The sequence below is a fragment of the Mastigoproctus giganteus genome, chromosome 2, assembly GCF_048544385.1.
Source record: "Mastigoproctus giganteus isolate SK-2022 chromosome 2, ASM4854438v1, whole genome shotgun sequence".
Lineage (NCBI taxonomy): Eukaryota > Metazoa > Arthropoda > Arachnida > Uropygi > Thelyphonidae > Mastigoproctus > Mastigoproctus giganteus.
The window spans coordinates 270,617,199-270,639,244 of NC_143576.1; the positions used below are offsets into that span (position 1 = coordinate 270,617,199).

The 22,046-nt window shown below is 37.0% G+C and overlaps 1 protein-coding gene across 3 annotated transcripts in view; it reads left to right on the forward strand.

The window, feature by feature from the left end:
• Positions 1-22,046, forward strand: part of LOC150090468 (uncharacterized) — a 678,730-nt gene that overhangs the window by 653,905 nt on the left and 2,779 nt on the right. For all 3 annotated transcript variants that reach the window (XM_090389911.1, XM_090389910.1, XM_090389909.1), the window contains exons 22-23: positions 4,731-4,917; positions 12,482-12,669. In XM_090389911.1, the coding sequence (XP_090246037.1) occupies positions 4,731-4,917; positions 12,482-12,669 (375 nt within the window). The remainder of the gene's footprint in view (positions 1-4,730; positions 4,918-12,481; positions 12,670-22,046) is intronic.

Here is a 22,046-nt window from a genome sequence, read left to right on the forward strand (position 1 = left end):
ACTGTTGATCCTTTAACATATTTTGTTATATTCACATCCTTTAAATTGGCATTCAGTGTTGAAGCAGAGAGACCTAATTCCCATGCAATAGATGACAAGCCCTACTTCATACTTTACCCTACTTCATACTTTTTTATCATTTTCACCTTCATTTCTAAATCAATTTTGTTTTGTTTCTTAGCACTGCCACCACTTTCACTTTTCCTTTGGTCACTCTCCCTCATCATTGTAATAAGTAAATTATTCTTTGCATCCATTATAAATTATCCTTTGCATCCAAGTCACAAAAGAACTGGATGCAAAGAATTTTGATATCATATATTTGGATCTTAGAAAGGCTTTTGATACATTTGCACATGGAAGATTGCTGCACAAATTGGAGCAGTGTGGCATTGGAGACAAATTGCTGCTGTGGATAAAGGGGTGGCTGAGGGGGAGAAGACAGTGAGTGGTAATCAATGGACACTGCTCATCGTGGACTAATGTTATTAGTGGAGTCCCTCGGTTCAATATTGGGTCCATTATTGTTTTCTGTATTTATAAATGATATTGATGATGGTATGTCAAGCTTCATGTCCAAGTTTGCAGACGATACAAAGGTCGGCAGGTTTGTTAATGACAGTATGCTGCTGCAACAGGATCTAGAAAAGTTGAGCACGTGGGCTGAGAGGTGGCAACTGAAGTTTAACATTGACAAATGTATAAAGTACTGCATATGGGGGTGCCTCCGTAGCCAGGTGGGAAGGTGCAGCAGTGCTTAGCACAAGCTTCTTGATTAGGCCGGGGTTCGAGCCTGTCACCACCAAATACGGAGGATGCGGAAAGGTCAGGGAATGACCGCCGCATATCCCGGAGCAATATGGCCTTAGTTTCTAATGCTCCTAAAAACCAAATAACTAACTAACTGCATAACCCCAGAGTAACATATCTATTGTGTAGTACTACACTAACAGTGGTAAAGAATGAAAAGGACCTGGGGGTAATTGTGCAGGCAGATATGAAGTTTTCTGAGCAGTGCAGATGGTCTGCAAGAGTAGCCCACAGTGTCTTGTCGTGGTATACAGGAATTTTTCTAGCAGGGATAAGGAAGTGATTATCCCCTTGTATAAGGGGATAATCACTTCCATCTGAATTCAGTATCTTTTCAGCTGAATTAATCACAATTAAACTAGCAGTGGTGAGGCCACACCTTGATTACTGTATACAAGTCTGGAAGCCCCATTTTAGAAAGGATGTAGATTTGCTTGAGCGTGTAGAGAGAAGGGCAACAAGATTGGTGAGGGGAATGAGGGGATGCTCTTACCAAGAGAGGCTTAAGTTCTGCAAATTGCAGCGTCTCGAGACTAGGCACCTGTGATGTGATCTGATTCAGGTGTATAAGACCTTGAGTGGGTTGAGAATGCTGAATTCTGATGGGATTCTTCCACGTTCAGATTACGAACATAAGGGGGCATAAATTCTAATTGAGGAAAGACAGCTGTAGAATAGATGTGCAGAAATTTGCCTTTAGCCAGTGGGTTGTTAATTGCTGGAAAAAACTTCCATCTGTCGTGAAAGTTGATAGGCTAAATAAATTTAAGTAGGAACTAGACAAACATTTAGAGGGAATGGTTGTGTGGATTTTTTTTTTTTTTTTTTTTTTTTGGCTGATACTACATAAGCTCCTTACACTTGCTTTTTTGCATCACTTGCCACTATTACCTCAGGTGCCTTTCTTATGTTTATCTTCAACAGTTTCTCCTCCACTTTACTCTCAGTTATTATAAGATTATCTAGCTTACTGCCATAGTTAATACACCTCTGGCATTTTGCTTCCTGAATAACTCCTCATGTGTGAATGTAGATGCAAAATATTCATTTAGTTTGTTAGCTACATTAAGCTTGATATACCATCATCAATATCATTTATAAATACAGAAAACAATAATGGACCCAACACTGAGCCCTGAGGGACTCCACTAATAACATTAGTCCACGATGAGCAGTGTCCATTGAACCACCCCTTTATCCATAGCAGTAATTTGCCTCCAATGTCACACTGCTCCAATTTGTGTAGCAGTCTTCCATGTGCAAATGTATCAAAAGCCTTTCTAAGATCCAAATATATGATATCAAAGTTATTCCCTGCATCCAGTTCTTTTGTGACTGCATCATAGTATCCAATCAAGTTGGTCAGGCAAGACTTCCCCTTAACAAAACCATGCTGTGTCTGAGCTATAACTGAATTCTTGTCTAGATGATCCTGCAGTGCTTCTTTAACCAGTGCCTCCATTAATTTACCTGGAACAGAAGTTAAACTAACAGGTGTATAATTACTTGTGTCAGCCTTTGATCCTCCTTTGTGAATTGGGGTCACATTTGCACATTTCCAGTCTATGGGTACCTCCCCTGAGTCCAAGGAAGCTCTCATAATTATGGCTAAGGGTTTGCTTACTTCCTTTGCTGGATAGATCTGGATAGATCCCATCCACCCCGGGTGCCTTTCTTGTGTTTATCTTCAACAGTTTCTCCTCCACTTTACTCCCAGTTATTTCAAGATTCTGTAGCTTACTGCTAGAGTTGAATACACCTCTGGCATTCCCCTCGCTGAATAACTCCTCATGTGTGAATGTAGATGCAAAATATTCATTCAGTTCGTTCGTTAGCTACCTGAGCAGGATCATCCACAGTTGAACTATCAATATCAAGTGGACCAATCTGATTCATCCCCTTCCTTCTAGAGTTTACATAAGTAAAGAACTCTTTGCTGTTTTTCTTTGCATCCTTTGCCAAAGATTTCTCTTAATCTGCCTAACCTCCTTTGTGACTTAGTTACAGACCAGTTTATATCTCTTATAGGCTTCTGTGTCACCTGTTAATTTATATGTATCCCATGCATTTTTTTTTCTCTGCCACATGTCTAATTAATTCATCTCACATCCATTTAGGCCTAAATCTTGAACAATATTTCTTAGTTGGTAAGAAAACCCTTGTATCTTCCAAGATTAATTCTTTGAATACTTCCCATTTTGAATTTGCTGTTGGTAACACATCGATTGGTCTCACCATATAGAATTTAAATACTGTCTCTGACCACTGTAGTCACCTTTACGAAAACAGAAACCCTTCCCTTTACCCCTGATGGTAGTTACCTCTTCAAGTAACTCCCACTTCAGCACACTGTGATCACTGCCACCTAGTGGTTCATTTATCCACAGATTCTTAATGCATGAAGAATCACTACTGACAATCAAATGAAGAGTATTGCTCCCTCTAATTGCCTCCCGAACATGCTGATGTAGAAAACAATCATCCAATAAATCCACAAAAGCCTTGCTAGTGTGTGTTCCAGTCAATATCTGGGAAATTAAAATCCTCCATTATAAGACATTCTGATTTACTGGCCCACTCTATTTCTTTGCACAATTGCTCATTATACTCATCAGATTCATCATTCCTATACACACACACACACATCTCATTTTTCCTTTTCCAATGCTTATTTCACACCAAACAGACTCAACATTGCATTGTTCTCCAACATCAATTGGATGCACTTCCTTATATTTTGTTTCTTAACTAACAGCATAACCCCTCCTCCCTTCCTATCCTGTCTATCCTTCCTGTACACATTGTACTCCCCAAATTCCAATTCTGCACTGCTTATGTCTGCGTGACACCACGTCTCTGATATCCCAACAATATCTGCCTTTGATGTCTTGACTGGCACTTCAAGCTCATCGAATTTATTAACTATACTCCTAGAATTGGTGTACATGCAAGTATACATTCACCTGTTTCTTCTCTTAGTTACCCTAATACAGCCCATGTATTTACTTGTTCCTGTGATCGCGACGTACGGTCGAAAAGCATTGTCAGCTTCAGGAAGGAAAATCGTTTTGAATATTTTCGTTAGATTCTTTTAATTGCATTAATTTGATTTTTAATTGTTTTAAATTGATTTGAATTGTGTTAAATTGATTTTTTAATTATTTATACTTTACTCTAATGTACCGGTAAGTTGTCGATTTTTTCATTTCTGGAGGGTATCACACTGAAGTGTTCTATGTACTATATTGAGGTATACTACGCTTATTATTTTTCTAATATTATTATCAACGCAGAACATATTGACTATTACCACTCTGATTCGTACTATCTGTTCATCAATTAAATAAAATTAATTTAGATCAATTAAATTCATGATTTTAATTGGAATTTTAAGTTTAATTTTGATACGTAAGTAGTTTCCACATAATTATATGCGTATGTAATGCAGAATATTTTATATATACAAATATTTGAATATTAAATATTTTGACCGATATTTGTGCATCTTTTCACTACCGTTTATTATTGATTAGGAAATATCCTATGGCACCGACCGCAACTTACAAATACATATGTTACCTTATGGGAATGCGGCGCTCGCTTAGCGCGGATTCAATTAGCGCTCGTTTTTGCGGAATGAATTATCAGCGTTAAGCGGGGGTCACCTGTGTAGCTATGAACCTAAATGTTTTTTTCCCAAATTCCTTCAGCTTGGTGATTACAAATAGCTCCAGAAACATAACTCTGCAAACAGTAAGATCATATTGTATTCTTATTTAATAAGGTTGCGAGAACATAAATTTAATATTAATGAAATTTTTATTACTATTATTATATTTTTAATCAATTCAATATTTATTAAGTCATGATGCTTATTTATAGCCGATGTTTATTTTTTACTGCAATATTGTTTTCAATAGATGTCTTTGTCGGAATATCGAATTAGAATGAGAGAATGTGCAAATAACAATAGCACTGATGAGAAAGGAAATATTAAAGGTATTGATGAATCTCCTGTGAAAAATGAGCCAGCAGAAATTCCTGTGAAGTTATCAGAGATGCTTCAAGTGAACTGTGAATATAACCACATTCAGAGTATAAATAAAGGTGTGTTTGGGTTTATATTTATGCTAATGTTACTATATTTTTAACTATAATTCTGATTTCTCTGTAATGTTTCTCTTGATAATTATTAAAAAAAATTAAATATTCGAAATGATTTAATGCTAAAAAAATAGCCATCTAAAAAGGTATGGAACAAAAAAACTGTTTTTGGAGTTCCCAAATTATCAAGGGTTATAATCTGCCCTAGCCTAGCCTGTTCGACATTCTGAATTGTATTTGTATTTCATAGTGAAGAATGTTTGATAGAGTATCGAGTTGTGTTTTAATCAGGAATTTGTGTAAGTCTTTGTGAATAAATTTATGACATTTATTAATTTGATTTCTATGATATATTTTACCTTTTCCTTTTATATTTAATAACTAACTGTGATTAATGCAGATGCATAGAGAAATATCACAGCACATGACTCACGCTGTGAATGCTGTAGGTCATTCCTTATTGAGTTGGCATTACTGCTCACGTAGGCTATCCTGTGTATTTGAATAACACTCTTGTAGGTGACTGACAAATAATTTCTGTGTACTAGGTGCAAGGAATGTAAAAATTTAAAATAAAACTTGCCATATTAATAAACGAAGTTGGGCCACTGAGAAAACAGGTTGATGCCCTTGAGCGATTAAAACTTTAGACCCAGGAGCAATTCAAGTGTCTAATGATATACCATGAAATGTACTCCTGATTCATGCCCAAGTATGAAATTATCCAGAGATTATTTTGGTTCAAAAAGAGGTGATTTTATTGAGGGGAGCCTCATTTGTAAGGAAAATGTGGGACAGGAATAAGAATGTTCAAATTTTACCGCCATGTTGTAGTATTGATATCGGCAGTACTTGGAGGTTTTCTGTATATTGTAGCATTGTAATCAGTATCAGAACAGGCCTTTAAACTGCAATTTGTGGCAATACAAACATATTTTAGTAACATGATTTTATCATGTACATAACATAATCAACAACAGCATACACAGTTTGAACTACAGTTAAATAAACTGGATAGCTTAAAGTTATCCTGTTAGTTTCATGTGTTGTTTTATAACTTTCAAGTTATTGACTGGAACTTGTGTGTTGGTTACTTGGACACTAGCAAGACATTTTTTGGATTTATTTTGCAAGAAGGAGTAATATTCTTGATCTGATTATCAGCAGTGATTATTTATGCATTAAGAACTTTCTTAATTAATAGATTGCAGAGCTGCAATGGCTCAATATTTCTTCACGTTGATATTTGGCCCAGGATCACCAGATAGCATTCCTAAAATATTGCCTCCAACAAAACATAATTTGGAAATTTGCCATTGGCAAACTCAACAAAAATTTACCTGGCATAAACAAACTAGCTTACACCACATAGTGTGGAATCGTTATCCCCGTCCTGAGATCCCATTATTCTATCAAGCAACAATACCTGCATCAAGTCAAACAAATCCGTAATAAATTAAGAAAATACCTTCGCCCTAACGATTGGTCAACATTGAAAACCACAATCTATTTTCGTTACGTAGCATTAGCTTCGGAAATTAGAGACCATCACAAAAATAAACTAAACATGCTATCCTGAATATCTGGAAATCCACATGCTAATTACCCTGGATCGCCACTCTCAACTTGTGACATACCTTTCCAGCCCCATGTCACTAATCTCTCTAAAAGCTCCCTAACCTATGACAGTTTGCACTTCTGTCCAAAGGTTTAAATTATAATTTATCTCCCCTCAGTTTGCCTAAGAAACAACTTGTTATAGACTTTGAATTTGAACTTCGGAATGTCCCGCAGAAAGACATAATCATTCAACAGATTATCCAGATAGTGAATAACCCGAAAAGCACACACCTTCCCAAATTAAATAGAAAGGAAACCTCAGCACTGCATGTCCTTCAGAAATAAGCAAAGATATTATGATACAAAAAGCAAAGGCGACACGGTTGTAGTAGTAGTAGTAGCAGTAGCAGTGGCATTTGATGCAAGAAAGCAAGTGTATGAGCTTATGCAGCATCAGCCAAAAAAAAAAAAAAAAAATCACACCATTCCCTCCAAATGTCTGCCCAGTTCCTCCTTAAATTTATTCAACCTATCAACTTCCACAACGACAGGTGGAAGTTTGTTCCAGCAATTAACCACGCGCTGGCTAAAGGCAAATTTCCGCACATCTAATCTACATCTGTCTTTTCTTAATTTGAATTTATGCCCCCTTAGGTTCGTAATCTGAACAAGTGGAAGGATCCCATCAGAATTCAGCATGCTCAACCCATTCAAGGCCTTATATACCTCAATCAGATCACTGCGAAGGTGCCTGGTCTCCAGCCACTGCAATTTGCAGAACTTAAGACATGTATTTTTAGACAAGCAAGATTTATCATCAAATTAAATTCCGTAGTATCAGATACTTCCACTTACCACGACATCAGTCTGAACCTTTTTTCCAGTTTAGTCAACCAGTATAATAAGACATTAACGACATACCAGAAAAACAATTACATTACGATAGCCCAGTTAAAACAATTAATAGCTAGGATGTACGATATACCCGTTTTGGCCAAGTTAAACTATATAAGACGGGTTTTGCCATTCGTCCCATCGTTTCATACAAGCATTCTGCATTCTCAGTGTTAGCTTCTCACATATATAATATAGTCAAACCTTTCAGACAAACCCATAAATATTTGTATAAAAGAAACGATTCACTATTTAACAACCTAAAAGATAAAATACTTAATTATAATGACAATCTATTTTTCCTAGATGTCACCTCTTTATATACTAATGTGAACATCGAATACACCTTGGACATGTTAATCAATTACTCCTTACCTATTAGCCATACAAAACTTCCAATTACAGCCATTTCTATCTGATAAAACTTTTAATTGAAGCCAATTATATCACCTTCCAAGGTAAAGTTTTCAAACAGTTTTTCAGCCTACCTGGGGTTATAAGTGGTTTACTAGGAGAAATATACCTTGACGATATACTTTGCATCACAAATGTGAGGACCATACAGGACATTCTACAGAACTTTAATAATATCCATGCAATATTAAACTTTACACTAGAAATTGAAAATACTGAAACAAAAGCATTATTTTTTTTAAATTTCACTCTTACACAGGTTATGAACAGAATTCAATTTTGCATAACAGAAAGTCCACCAACACTGGAATGCTTCTTCATTACAATAGCTACCACACCTTCACCTATAAAAGATCCATTATCATAAATCAATTTTTTAATGCCTACAAATACTCAACATCTGCCAACCTGGCTAGCCGGGTGGGTAAAGTGCTTGCCTGGCAACCCAAAGGTCGCTGGTTCGAATCCTGCCTCAGGCTTGGATATTACAATGGTGCCATACTCTCTGGTTGGACCCCACAGCCACGATACACAGAGGAAGCAGGAAAAAACTGGTTCCTATTATTATTATTATTAGCCATATGGTACAAGGAAGCCTGAGGCTTATGCTGCACCAGCCAAAAAAAAAAAAAAAAAAATCCTGAGTTACCTGCTGAGAAAGAAAGAAGAGAGAGGAGGAGAAAGAGAGAGAGAGAGAGAGAGAGAGAGAAAGAGAGAGAGAGAGAGAGAGAGAGAGAGAGAGAGAGAGAAGAGAGAGAGAGAGAGAGAGAGAGAGAGAGAGAGAGAAGTACAAAGGAATCACCAAGAAAGAGAAGAATGATGATATCCAGCTCAGGACCCTGGGTTTGCCAAGCCCATACTTCGTGTATTGCTCACACGAAGAATTATCATACGATTAAAAAAAAAAAAAAACTCAACATCTGAATCAGCTCTAAACACAGAACTGCAAAAACTAAGAAAATGATTTCAAAATAGAAGTTATCCTCTACCTATTATAAACAAAATTAGGTTAAAAACATATTACATAATACCACCCCAATCATCAATAATAATAATATAAAAAAATATTTTTTGCTCTACCGTATATTGAACAATGGTTGAAATACCACCACTTTGCTTATTGGAGGCTTGAAGTGGTGAAACCCATGTTTAGTCTCTAGAGCAAAGTTTCCAGCATCCCCCTCCCCCCATACTTCTCCTTCAACCCATGCATGGTACTAGGTACTATAGGTTTTGATACCTTTCATGTTTGGGGTTTTCATAAAAAAAAAAAAAAACAACTAAATAGAATTTTCAAAGACACAATTCAAAATCATAGCCAAACCCACAATGAAACTTCATTCTACCCTTAAAAATCATGAAGTCCAAACCTCTACCATGTTCCGATTAAATGATTTAGTCTACAGTGTATCTTGCAAGAATTGCAACGCTTCATACCAAGGATCTACTGATATACACTCAATATGAGAATGCAACATTTAACATCCGTCATTTCATCCCGCTCCCCAGCTTCAGAGCTTGCAATGCATGTGATCAGTGAAGGCCATCCCTTTCTAATCAGCAAAGCAAAAATTCTCAGCATCCAACATGAAGTGCATCCAGTTGATATAGATGAACAGTGCACTGTTGAGTCAGTTTGGTGTGGCATAAGCACTGCGAAAGCAAAAATAAGAGTAGGAGTGTGTTATAGGCCTAATGAGTACAATGAACAATTGTACAGAGAAATAGAGTGGGCTAGTACACTGTGATCACTGCCACCACTAGGTGGCAGTGATCACAGTGTACTGACGTGGGATTTACTTAAAGATTTAATTACCATCAGGGGTAAAGGAAAGGGTTTTTGCTTCCGTAAAGGCGAGTACAGTGGTCTCCGACAATTTTTAAATTCTGTACAGTGGAATCAACTGACGATGTTACCAACAGTAAATTCTAAGTGGGAAGCATTAAAGGAATTAATCGTGGATGCTACTAAAAGTTTCATACCTATTAAGAAATATTGTTCAAGGTTTAGGCCTAAATGGTTATCAAATGAACTAATGAGACTCGTAACAGAGAAGAAAAATGCATGGGATGCATATAAATTATCAAGGGATTCAGAAGCCTATGGCAGATATAAGTTAATCTGTAATCAGGTCACAGAGGAGGTTCGGCAGGCGAAGGCAGATTACGAGAAATCCTTGGCAAAAGATGCTAAGAAAAACAGCAAGGATTTCTTTACTTATATAAACTCTAAAAGGAAGGGGACGAATCTGATTGGTCCACTTGACATCGATAGTTAAACTGTTGATGATCCTGCTCAGATAGCAAACAAACTGAATGAGCATTTTGCATCTACATTCACACATGAGGAATTATTAAGGTTTGAAAATGGCAGAAGGTTATCAAATTGTAGCAGGATGCTTAATGATTTTGTAATAACTGAGAGCAAAGTGGAAGAGAAACTGTTGAAGTTAAACGTAAGAAAAGCACCTGGGGTGGATGGGATCTATCAGTTATATTAAAGGAGGCGGCAAAGGAACTAAGCAAACCCCTAGCCATAATTATGAGAGCATTCTTGGACTCAGGGGAGGTCCCCACGGACTGGAGATGTGCAAATGTATCCCCAATTCACAAAGGGGGATCGAAGGGTGACATGAGTGATTACAGACCAGTTAGTTTAACTTCTGTTCCGGGTAAAATAATGGAGTCGCTGGTTAAAGATGCATTGCAGGATCATCTAGACAAGACTGCAGCAATAATTCAGACACAGCATGGGTTTGTTAAGGGAAAGTCTTGTCTGACAAATTTGATAGGATATTATGATGTGGTTACAAAGGAACTGGATGCAAAAAATAATTTTGATATCATATATTTGGATTTCAGGAAAGCTTTTGACACTGTTGCGCATGGAAGACTATTGTACAAATTGAAGCAGAATGGTATTAAATGTAAGTTGCTACAATGGATAAAAGGATGGTTAAGTGGGAGAAGACAAGAGGGTGGTAATCAATGGGTGCTGCTCTTCTTGGACTAATGTTATTAGTGGAGTCCCACAGGGTTCGGCGTTAGGTCCACTGTTGTTTTGTATATTTATCAATGATATTGATGAAGGTATATCAGGCTTAATGTCGAAGTTTGCAGATGATACAAAGGTTGGCAGGGTTGTTAATGACAGTAATGGCAGTGTGCTACTGCAACAGGATCTAGATAATTTGGGCAGATGGGCTAAGAAGTGGCAACTGAAGTTTAACCTTGACAAATGCAAAGTACTGCATATGGGTAGAAGTAACCCCAGAGAAACGTACCAACTGTGTGGTACTACACTTAAGGTAGAAAATGAAAAAGACCTGGGAGTAATTGTGCAGTCAGATATGAAGTTTTCTGAGCAATGCAGACAGGCTGCCAGGGCAGGTCATGGGGTTTTGTCAATGATATATAGGAATTTTGCTAGCAGGGAAAAGGAGGTGATTATCCCTCTGTATAAGGCAATGGTCAGGCCACATACTGCGCACGTGGCCAGACCTGTACGCTGAGTACTGCATACAGGTCTGGAGGCCTTATTTTAGGAAGGTTGTAGATTTACTTGAGCGTGTACAGAGAAGGGCAACAAGATTGGTGAGGGTAATGAAGGGATCCTCTTATCAAAAGAGGCTTAAGTTCTGCAAATTGCAGTGGCTGGAGACTAGGCACCTGCGCGGTGATCTGATTGAGGTGTATAAGGCCTTGAATGGGTTCAGCACGCTGAATTCTGATGGGATCCTTCCACTTGTTCAGATTACGAACCTAAGGGGACATAAATTCAAATTAAGAAAGGACAGATGTAGAATAGATGTGCGGAAATTTGCCTTTAGCCAGCGGGTGGTTAATTGCTGGAACAAACTTCCAGCTGTGGTGAAAGTTGATAGGTTGAATAAATTTAAGGAGGAACTGGACAGGCATTTGGAGGGAATGGTGTGATTTTTTTTTTTGGCTGATGCTGCATAAGTTCATACATTTGCTTTCTTGCATCACATGCCACTACTACTACACCAAACTATTAATTTCGGAGTCACTTGAAATTAAATTGCATTAAAAATGCTAATATCTAGAAAGGTGTATCCAATAAAAAAACTAAACTTAAGGCATGGTTGCAATATTTGATAAATTCAAAAACATTCAATGCAAAATGTTTTTGAATTTAACAAATATGTAACTTTTATGTAGATATAAAAGTTTATTTAACTTGTATTAAGGTGACAGATGATTTTCTCAATGATAAAAATGAAGAAAGAAATTCCATGGGCGGAGATATTGGAACCAGATAACGAATCATTGTTAATACAACAGCAAATATTGGTATGGTCGAAGTAAAAGTATTTGTGTATTGCACCTGGTCAAAGATCTTCTCCAACAAGTTTACTATTTGATGAACTCACCAAGGAACGTTCCATTTCCTGGTGAGATCATGACACCATGATCGTTGTAATAAAAAAAAAGTTTATATATACATTTATTGGAAAAATCATGGTGTCATGATCTAAAGATATTCTCGAAACCTTCCAGAAACTGTGTAGAAAGATGCTTAATGTATAAGTATATAGAATTATTGGTGGGTTTTTTTTTCTTTCTTTTTTTTGAAATACAATATGGTAATTTGTTATATATTATTATTATTTTTTATTTTTTATTTTTTTTTATTATTATTTATTTTTTTCAAAGTAAACAGAGTTGTTTTCTTTAGGACAAAACCAGAATCAGAGTTTAGAAAGTTCAGTCCAGAATACAACAATCATTTTTCCACAGTGTGCTCACCCCTCATCAGCTGCAATAAATAATTCTTCAGTAACACCAAATAGCTTACATGGTTCAAACCGCTATAGCTGTCCTTCACCCCTTGTACAGCCTCAACCGTCATGTATTGTAGCTCAGGTATGTAAAAGATTATTTTCTGGATTAATAATTAACCTCATGGTGTTTGTATGGAATCTGATAGGTTCCGCTCCAAATTATTGAAGAACTCTAAAATATTTGATTGTACAGAATTTGTTATTAAGATTAATAATTGAAACTTACTATATTTTGCTAAATGTTTACGTTCAGCAAAATGTAGAAAGTAAACACAGGAATTGTAAACAGTTATTTGAGCAACTTTGGAAGTGAAGAGTTATGGTTTATTCGGAATTTTATGTAGAATTGCCCTGACAGGTGGTCATATAAGTGTAAATGCATGTGTGGGTGCATGCATGCATGCTATTGATATCATATATAAGTAGATCATTGTGCACCTGCATAATTTTGAAATTGTGTGCCATAACAGTTAAAAATTTTAAAATTGAAATATCTTAATATATATGTGTGTATATATATTAATTTAATTAATTTACATATATTAAATTTATCTATGTAACTTTATATTTTATATACAGGTAGTTCTCGACTTTACAAGTTAGTTCATTCCTAGCGCGTGCTCGTAAAGGGGGAATTTATTTCCCATAGACATAAGGTTAAAAATAGGTTATCAACAATGAAATTAGTTAGCTTATTAGTTTATGTTTAAACAATGATTAATTTATCGAAAGAAATGAAAACGTAGCCTGTAAAATCAAGCAAATTATAATAATAGAGAAATTATTTACGACTTACAAAAATGTTAAAGAATTCATTGGCTCGGCACTTGTTGGTTTATTGCATAAGGAGTCGTCATCGTCTTCAGAAATGTTTCAAGAGGCGTTTGTTTCCAAGATAATCTCATAAATTTCACAACTGCATGCATAAGCATTTTTTAATGGCGCACCCAAATTGGAACTAACACGATTAACAAGTTTACGAAGCTTATAAAAAAGGAATGAAGAGAAGATTCTGAAAATTTATTTGTTTTTTATACGATTGACAATTTCACCATAATAACGTAAAAACCACGCAATTGCAGCTATCAGTATTTTCGCAAATGCAAGAAGATTGCGTTTACTACCCGTTTATAATTGCTTGCAGTAACAGAAAAGCCCAATAAACCGGACAGTGCAAATTGTTTTTATTGTTTATATGGAGGTAACCTCCAGAAATGTGCTTTAGAAAAATATCACAAAGGCTCTCAAAATTGATTCTTATAACGGAACATATGATAACGATGAAAGTGTAGTGCATTTTAATGATTTGAATTAGTAACTAATACAATTTACAAACCACGCTCATGACCTTTTATATGTCCTTAAGGTCACACCCGTGACCTTAAAAATGACATTTTAGAGAGATAAATAGCTTAGTTATACAGCGAAATTTTCAACTTCCAAGATCTTGAACAAAAAAGCAATGTATTATTGGGTTAACGTTACAGTATTTTAATGATACTATGGTGTCTCCAGAACTGATTAATATAGTAAAGTGGGGTACACTGTATTGTACAGCTACGTACGTGGTTTGGAATTTATGAATATGTTTTATTCATGAATGTTTAACATTCTTTTTTTGAAATTAATGTTCATATTTTCGATTTTGTTGATACTTGATACTTCTGGAAAAAAAAAAAACTCGTAAACCCGGGAACTCATAAAGCGAGAACTGCCTGTATACATATATATCAGGGGCGTATATTTAGGGTGTGCTAGGTGTACGGTGCACACCCACGGAATCATAATATCACTGATATTATATCTTTGCATTTTTTTTTTTTTTTCTGTTAAAGGCTCCCCTAATTATTCGATGGTTTCGCGTGATTCCTAAAATTAAATCCAATATACAATGGACACCTTTGAGCTCTCTGAATAGATGTACAGATGGCACAGCAGGTCAAATTCTTAGCTTTCCAGTAGATTTAAGCCCTCCAGAAGGCGTGACAGGGTGTGCACTGAGACAACAGCACCCGGAAGTAATTAGCGGTTGTGATTGGCTATTGTGTGAAGCAGTCCAATTTAATGTTGTCACTTCTCGTGAGTTGCTATTTTTGTTTTCTGAGTTTCATCTGTTTTGCATGCGTAAAGTGTGAACCGACGTGATTTATAAATTATAAATCACGTCGTTCATTTATCTTAAATATAAAGATAATCATTATATCTTAATAAATTATTTAATTTATTAAGATATAATTTATAGCTTTTTTTCCCATATTTGCAATGGGAAACTATTGACGAGGTACTGAATTTCTAGTTTTCTGCCAGAGCTTTTGCGGATTGTGTGAACATAGTCAAAAAAGGTAAGTCTCGTCCTCCTCTTCCACATTTACTGTGCAAGCAAAAAGATGCAAAAACTGAGTATGTGAGACATTTCTCTGTTTCACAATATGATAGTAGAATGGTTAACTGGATATGAAGTGTAGTCAGGAGTTTATTGTTGGCCTTTTTTATTATTCTCCAAAGAGAAGGTGTTTGGAATAAGTATGAGTATTCTGACCTTAATCATTTAGTTGCAGCACTGCAAAAACATGAGCACTCCGAACCACATGTTCAGTCGTTTTTAAATCTTAAGATGTTTGGAAAACAAAGAATTGACACTCTCATTGACAGTCGAAGAAAAATTTAAATTAGACGTCATAATGAAAAAGTAAAGAAAAAAAAAAGACATTTTAAAAAGATTAATTGATACTGTATGTTATTTGGCTAAGAGTTTCATTAAAGTGGTCATGATGAATCTGAAGATTCAGCTAATCGAGGCAATATACAGTCAGTCCTCGTATAATACGTGCTTACATTACAGGAATTCGATCATACACGATTTATAAATAGGGTAACGATATCTTATATAACACGAACCGAATTCGCTTATGCACGATTCGCCTTTGTGTTTGCAAGAAATGGCAGTCGAACGCGGAATCACCCCAACTGAACGCAACACGATAGGGATGAAGAGAAGATTCTGAAAATGTATTTATGTGTTTTATATCAGTGAAGGGGAAACACATTTCACCATAATCACGTAAAAACCAACACAATTCCAGCTATCGGTATTATCACAAATGCAATTAGATCGAGTTTACTACCAGTTTATAACAGATTCCACTAGCAGAAACGGAACTAGAAATTATTTTTATTGTTTTATGGTAGTAACCCCTAGAAATGTACTTTAGTAAAATGTGAGGTGTTAATAGTGTATCTCACCTTTACGGTGTAGCAACTGAATAAATTTTATTCAGTTGCTACACGCACGCAGCTTTGTTTATGTGTGTCAAGCGTGCCTCCTCGTTTTGTAATTGTGCTTTATTCTCTAAAAATTAGTAAAACACTTAAAAGGTATGAAAATGAAGCGTCCTGGTGAAGACATTGCAGATTCAGAGAGAAAAAAGAAAAGCGATATCAATAAACAGAGGCGGACTGGGTCAAAAATTCTTACCCGGGAAAATTTATAGTGGCCTCATACTGCGATTTATGGCCAAAATCGCACCGGCCACCTGGGTTTCTCCGGTAAGGCTTATGGCCAGTCCGCCACTGTCGATAGCGAAAAGATATGAAACTGAAACGCTTTGAGCGAAATGAAAGACCATGTGATATTGCATGTGCTACAGACCTAAATAAGGCAACACCGAGAATTACAAAGAATGCAGAGAAATTAAAAGCAACTTTCATAGCAGGAACAACTCAAAGTGTAATTAAAATCCATTAGATTAAGACACAAAGAATTGGAACAGATGCAATGGCTGTCAACTGTTTGGATAGAAAATCAAACAAAAAACAAGTTTGCTTACAATAGAAGCAAAAGCATTAGCAATATTTAATTACGTAATAGTCGTAATAAAATACGTAAGTATTTTTTTAACGATTATTTATTGTGTTTGGTAATGTTTTGGTTAAAACGTGTGTTCAATCTTGGGTGGTCGGCACCTAACCCTATTTTTCCCATAGGGCCTGTTGTTTATATTACAGGATTTTGCATTGCACGAGGGTTTCTAGAAACACAACTATCGTGCTATACAAGGACTGACTGTATATAGAATTTTTAAATGTGCTCAGTGAGTATGATCGTCTTTTAGACAGTCGTTTAAAGACATTGATCATATTTCGAGAAACTTCTTCTACATTACAAAATGATATCATTAATGCTGTATTTGATGTAGCATTACATCAAAGATTATATAAAGAAAGAAATTTCTTCAGCTACATTTGTGGCCATTCTCTGGATGAAACTTCTGATATCATGTCAAAATTGCAGCTATCAACTGTTTTCCACTTTATCCATAATGGGCAAACACACAAAAGGTTCACCGGATTTACAGATTAGCATTAGCATTAGTAGAGGAATTTGATGCAAGAAAAAGCAAGCTTATGCTGCATCAGCCAAATAAATAAAAAATAACCACTTCCACTTCACCCCTCTGTTCGTTCGAAATACCTGTCCAGCTGAGCCTTAAACTTATTTAGGCTATCAACTTCCACGACAAGGGGTGGAAGTCTGTTCCACCAACCAACCACCCGCTGGCTAAAGGCAAATTTCCGCACGTCTATCCCACATCTGTCTTTCCTCAATTTGAATTTATGCCCTCTCAGGTGATTATTCTAAGCAAGAAGAAAAATCCCATCAGCATTGAGCATGCTCAAACCATTCAAGGCTTTATACACCTCTATCAGATCACCTCGCTGGTGCCTACTCTCCAGACACTGTAATTTGCAAAACTTAAGCCTTTCTTCGTAAGAGCACCCCTTTGTTCCATTCACTAATCTTGTTGCCCTTCTCTGTACTCGTTCCAGCAGCTCTACATCCTTCTTGAAATGAGGCCTCTAGGCCTGTATATAGTACTCTAGGTGTGGCCTGACCATTGCCTTATACAAGGGAATAATTACCTCCTTATCCCTTCTAGAAAAATTCCTATATATCATTGACAATATACCATGAGCTAATCATGCAGCCCGTCTGCACTGCTCAGAGAACTTCATATCTGCCTGCATAACCACCCTCAGGTCCCTTTCATTCTCTACCACTGTCAGTGTACTACCATAGGGTTGATACGTTGCTCTGGGGTTGCTGTTTCCCATATGTAGTACTTTACATTTGTCAATGTTAAACTTCATTTGCCACCTCTCAGCCCATCTGCTCAACCTTTCCAGATCCTGTTGCAGCAGCATAGTGTCAGTAGTGTCCTTGACAACCCTGCCAACCTTCGTATCGTCTGCAAACTTGGACATTAAGCTTGATATACCATCATCAATATCATTTATAAATACAGAAAACAATAATGGACCCAATACTGAACCCTGAGGGACTCTACTGATAACATTAGTCCACGATGAGCAGTGTCCATTGATTACCACTCTCTGTCTTCTCCCCCTCAACCACCCCTTTATCCATAGCAGCAATTTGCCTCCAATGCCACACTGCTCCAATTTGTGCAGCAGTCTTCCATGTGCAACAGTATCAAAAGCCTTTCTAAGATCCAAGTATATAATATCAAAGTTATTCCCTGCATCCAGTTCTTTTGTGACTGCATCATAGTATCCTGTCAAATTGGTCAGGCAAGACTTTCCCTTAACAAAACCATGCTGTGTCCGAGCTATAACGGAAGTCTTGTCTAGATGATCCTGCAGTGCTTCTTTAACCAGTGCCTCCATTAATTTTCCGGGAACAGAAGTTAAACTCACAGGGCTATAATTACTTGTGTCAGCCTTTGATCCTCCTTTGTGAATTGGGGTCAAATTTGCACATCTCCAGTCCATGGGTATCTCCCCCTGAGTCCAAGGAAGCTCTCATAATTATGGCTAAGGGTTTGCTTACTTCCTTTGCTGCCTCCTTTAATATAACTGGATAGATCCCATCCACCCCCAGGTGCCTTTCTTGTGTGTATCTTCAACAATTTCTCCTCCACTTTACTCTCAGTTATTACAAGATTCTCTATTACTGTCAGAGTTGAATACACCTCTGGCATTCCCCACGCTGAATAACTCCTCGTGTATGAATGTCGATGCAAAATATTCATTTAGTTTATTAGCTGCCTGAGCAGGATCATCAACAGTTGACCCATCGATATCAAGTGGACGAATCTGATTCATCCCCTTCCTTCTAGAGTTTACTTAAGTAAAGAACTCTTTGCTGTTTTTCTTTGCATCCCTTGCCAAAGATTTCTCATAATCTGCCTTCGCCTGCCTAACCTCCTTTGTAACTTGGTTACAGATCAACTTGTATCTATCATAGGCTTCTGTGTCACGTGTTAATTTGTATGAATCCCATTCATTTTACTTCTCTGCCATATGTCTCATTAGTTCATCTGACATCCATTTAGGCCTAAACCTTGAACAATATTTCTTAGTTGGTATGTAAAGCCTAGTAGCTTCCATGATAAGTTCTTTGAATGCTTCCCATTTTGAATTTGCTGTTGGTAACATCATCAGTTGGCCCCACTGTATAGAATTTAAATACTGTCTCAGTCTATCGTAGTCGCCTTTACGAAAGCAATAACCCTTCCCTTTACCCTAATGGTAGTTACCTCTTTGAGTAAATCCCACTTCAGCACTAAAAAAAAAAACAGTACTGGCCCTTCGGGATCTGAACCCGGGACTTCTTGCACCCAAAGTGAGAATCATACCCCTAGACCAATGGGCCCCCAGATGTAAGTGATGATAGAACAACTAGTCGCCTTTTTATACATGTTGTAAACGGTGTTGAAGAATTTTATATTAAGGACAAGTGTGTCCAACTGATGATGTTACCAACATTGAATTCTAAATAGGAAGCCTTCGGGGACTTAATCTTGGAGGCTACTATGCTTTTCATTCCAATTAAGAAATACTGTTCCAGTATCGTATACAGGAAGTCTTCTGTAGAAATTGGAGAGGTATTGCACATACCTCTCCAATTTCACTGGAGACTCAATGGACACTGCTCTTCTTGGAGAAATGATATTAGTGGAGTTCCCCAGGGCTCGGTGTTGGGCCCATTGTTGTTTTGTTTATTTATCAGTGATATTGATGAAGGTCTATCAGGTTTAATGTGCAAGTTTGCAGATGATAAGAAAGGTTGACAGATTTGTTAACGACAGTAAAGACAGTATGCTACTTCAAATGGATCTAGATAAGTTGGGCAAATGGGCTGAGAAGTAGCAACTGAAATTTGACATTGACAAATGCAAAATACTGTATATGGGTAGCAATAACTGAAGAGAAACGTACCAACTGTGTGGTACTGCACTCAGTGAAGTGGAAAGTGAAAATGTCCTGAGGGTAATTGTGCAGTCAAATATGAAGTTTGCTGAGCAATGCAGATGGGCTGCCAGGGCTGGTCATGGAATTTTTTTCAATGATATATAGGAAGTTTGCTAGCAGGGACAGGGAGGTGATTATCCCGTTGTACAATGCAGTGTACAACGAGTACAAAGAAGGGAAGAAGACTGGTGAGGGGAACAAAGCAGGCTCTTACAAAGGAAGGCTTAAGTTCTGCAAATTGCAGCACCTGGAGAATAGGCACCTGCAAGGTGATCTCATTGTGGTGTATAAACCCTTGAATCGGTTGAGCAAGCTGAATGCTGATGGGATTCTTCCTCTTCCTCAGATTAAGGATCTGAGGGGGCATCAACTTGAGGAAAGACAGTTGTAGAATAGCTGTGCGGAAATTTTCCTTTAACCAGCGGGTGGTTGATTGGTCGAACGGACTTCCATCTTTTAAATAAATTTAAGGCTGAGCTGGAGAGGTGAAATGGGAGGGGGTTTTTTTGTTTTTGTTTTTTTTGGCTAATGCTGCAAAATCTTACATTTTTGCATTGTATGCCTCTACTAATGCTAATACTAAAAAAAAATTACACTATCTTTAGAAGAGATAGAAATATTGACTCAGCAGCCCGTGGAGGAATGGCAATTCTTATAAGAAGCAACGTACCATCCAAACATATTTCTCTTCAGACTCCTTTTGAAGTAGTGGCGGTGCGCATTGAAATTGGTAACACTCTTACAATATTATCTATATTGTAAGAGTGTAATTTCCTCCTAATTGCTCATTTTCTTCAGATAATCTGAAGAAAATGAGCAATTAGGAGGAAATGGATTGTTCTATTAGACTTTCTACTAGAAAGTCTAATAGAATGGCTACCATCTCCTTTCTGTTTACTTGGAGACTTTAATGCTCATCATCTGATGTGGGAATCTCCAACAATTGACAAGAGTGGCACAAAGAGAGGCCTTTCTTGATTCTTATCAATTTGCCCTTTTGAACACTGGTGTACCTACTTATATTCATTTTTTGACAGGATCCGTGAGTGCAATAGACCTGTCAATCTGTTCTCCCTGTGTATTTTGGAGTGGTCTGTTTTTAAAATCCACTAAACATTGATCACCTTCCGATTCTCTGCAAACACGGGCAAATTCACCTTAACTACATCGCTCAACTTTGAAATTTTGTAGGGCACACTAGAATGAATATGCATCTCATGTCCTGCTAGATGATAAAATAATCCAATCTCAACCCATCAGCAATGTCACAGAACATGTAAATAATCAGATATTACAAGCTGCTACCTCTGCAATACCAAAATATTTGCAAGGGAAACGGAAACAGTAAATATTGGTGGAATCAAGATTTTACCCATGCCGAACAGGACAAAAATAGAGCTTGGAATTTATTCCGTGAATTTCCCACAACTAGTAACCTAATTAACTTCAAAAGACTGAAAGCTAAGTTCCGCCAAATAAGAAGAAAAGCAAAGAAAGATGCCTGGATTAGCTTTTCCTCAAGTATAAACAAGGATATAGGCAGCAGAATTATCTGGAGACAAATACAAATGCTAATGGCAAATATGTTCAGTCCCCAGCTGCAATACTAAACTGGGAAGGAAAGGAGTTGTCATCACAGAGGGAATTACAAATGTCTTAGCAGAATCATTTGCCAGTAAATCGGCCATAGCCACTTACAAACCAACCTTTCAACAAATTAAAGAAACTGCAGAGCAGCATAAGATTAATTTTTCAACGATAGTTTCACACCCATACAATATATGTAATGCCTTCATATGGGGACAACATCTGGTCATGATTAATCTCAATATGGAGAAAGCCTTTGATACCACCTGTCGATATGGTGTACTTCAAGATCTTCATTCTTTCGGCTTGAGAGGTTATCTACCGCAATTTATACAAAACTTCCTTATGCCACAGAACTTTTCAGGTCAGGTACATGAATAATTTAAGAGGAAGAATTCAGGTACATGAATAATTTAAGAAAACATTTTAAGAGGAAGGTGTACCACAGGGTTCCATTCTCAGTCCAAAATTATTTGCAATAAGAATCAAAACATGACAAAGGATGTACCAAATACAGTAGAATCGTACATGGTTGCTGATGACCTCATCTCTACTCACTCCCAAACTATAAAGACCACTGAAAAGCAACTTCAAATTGCC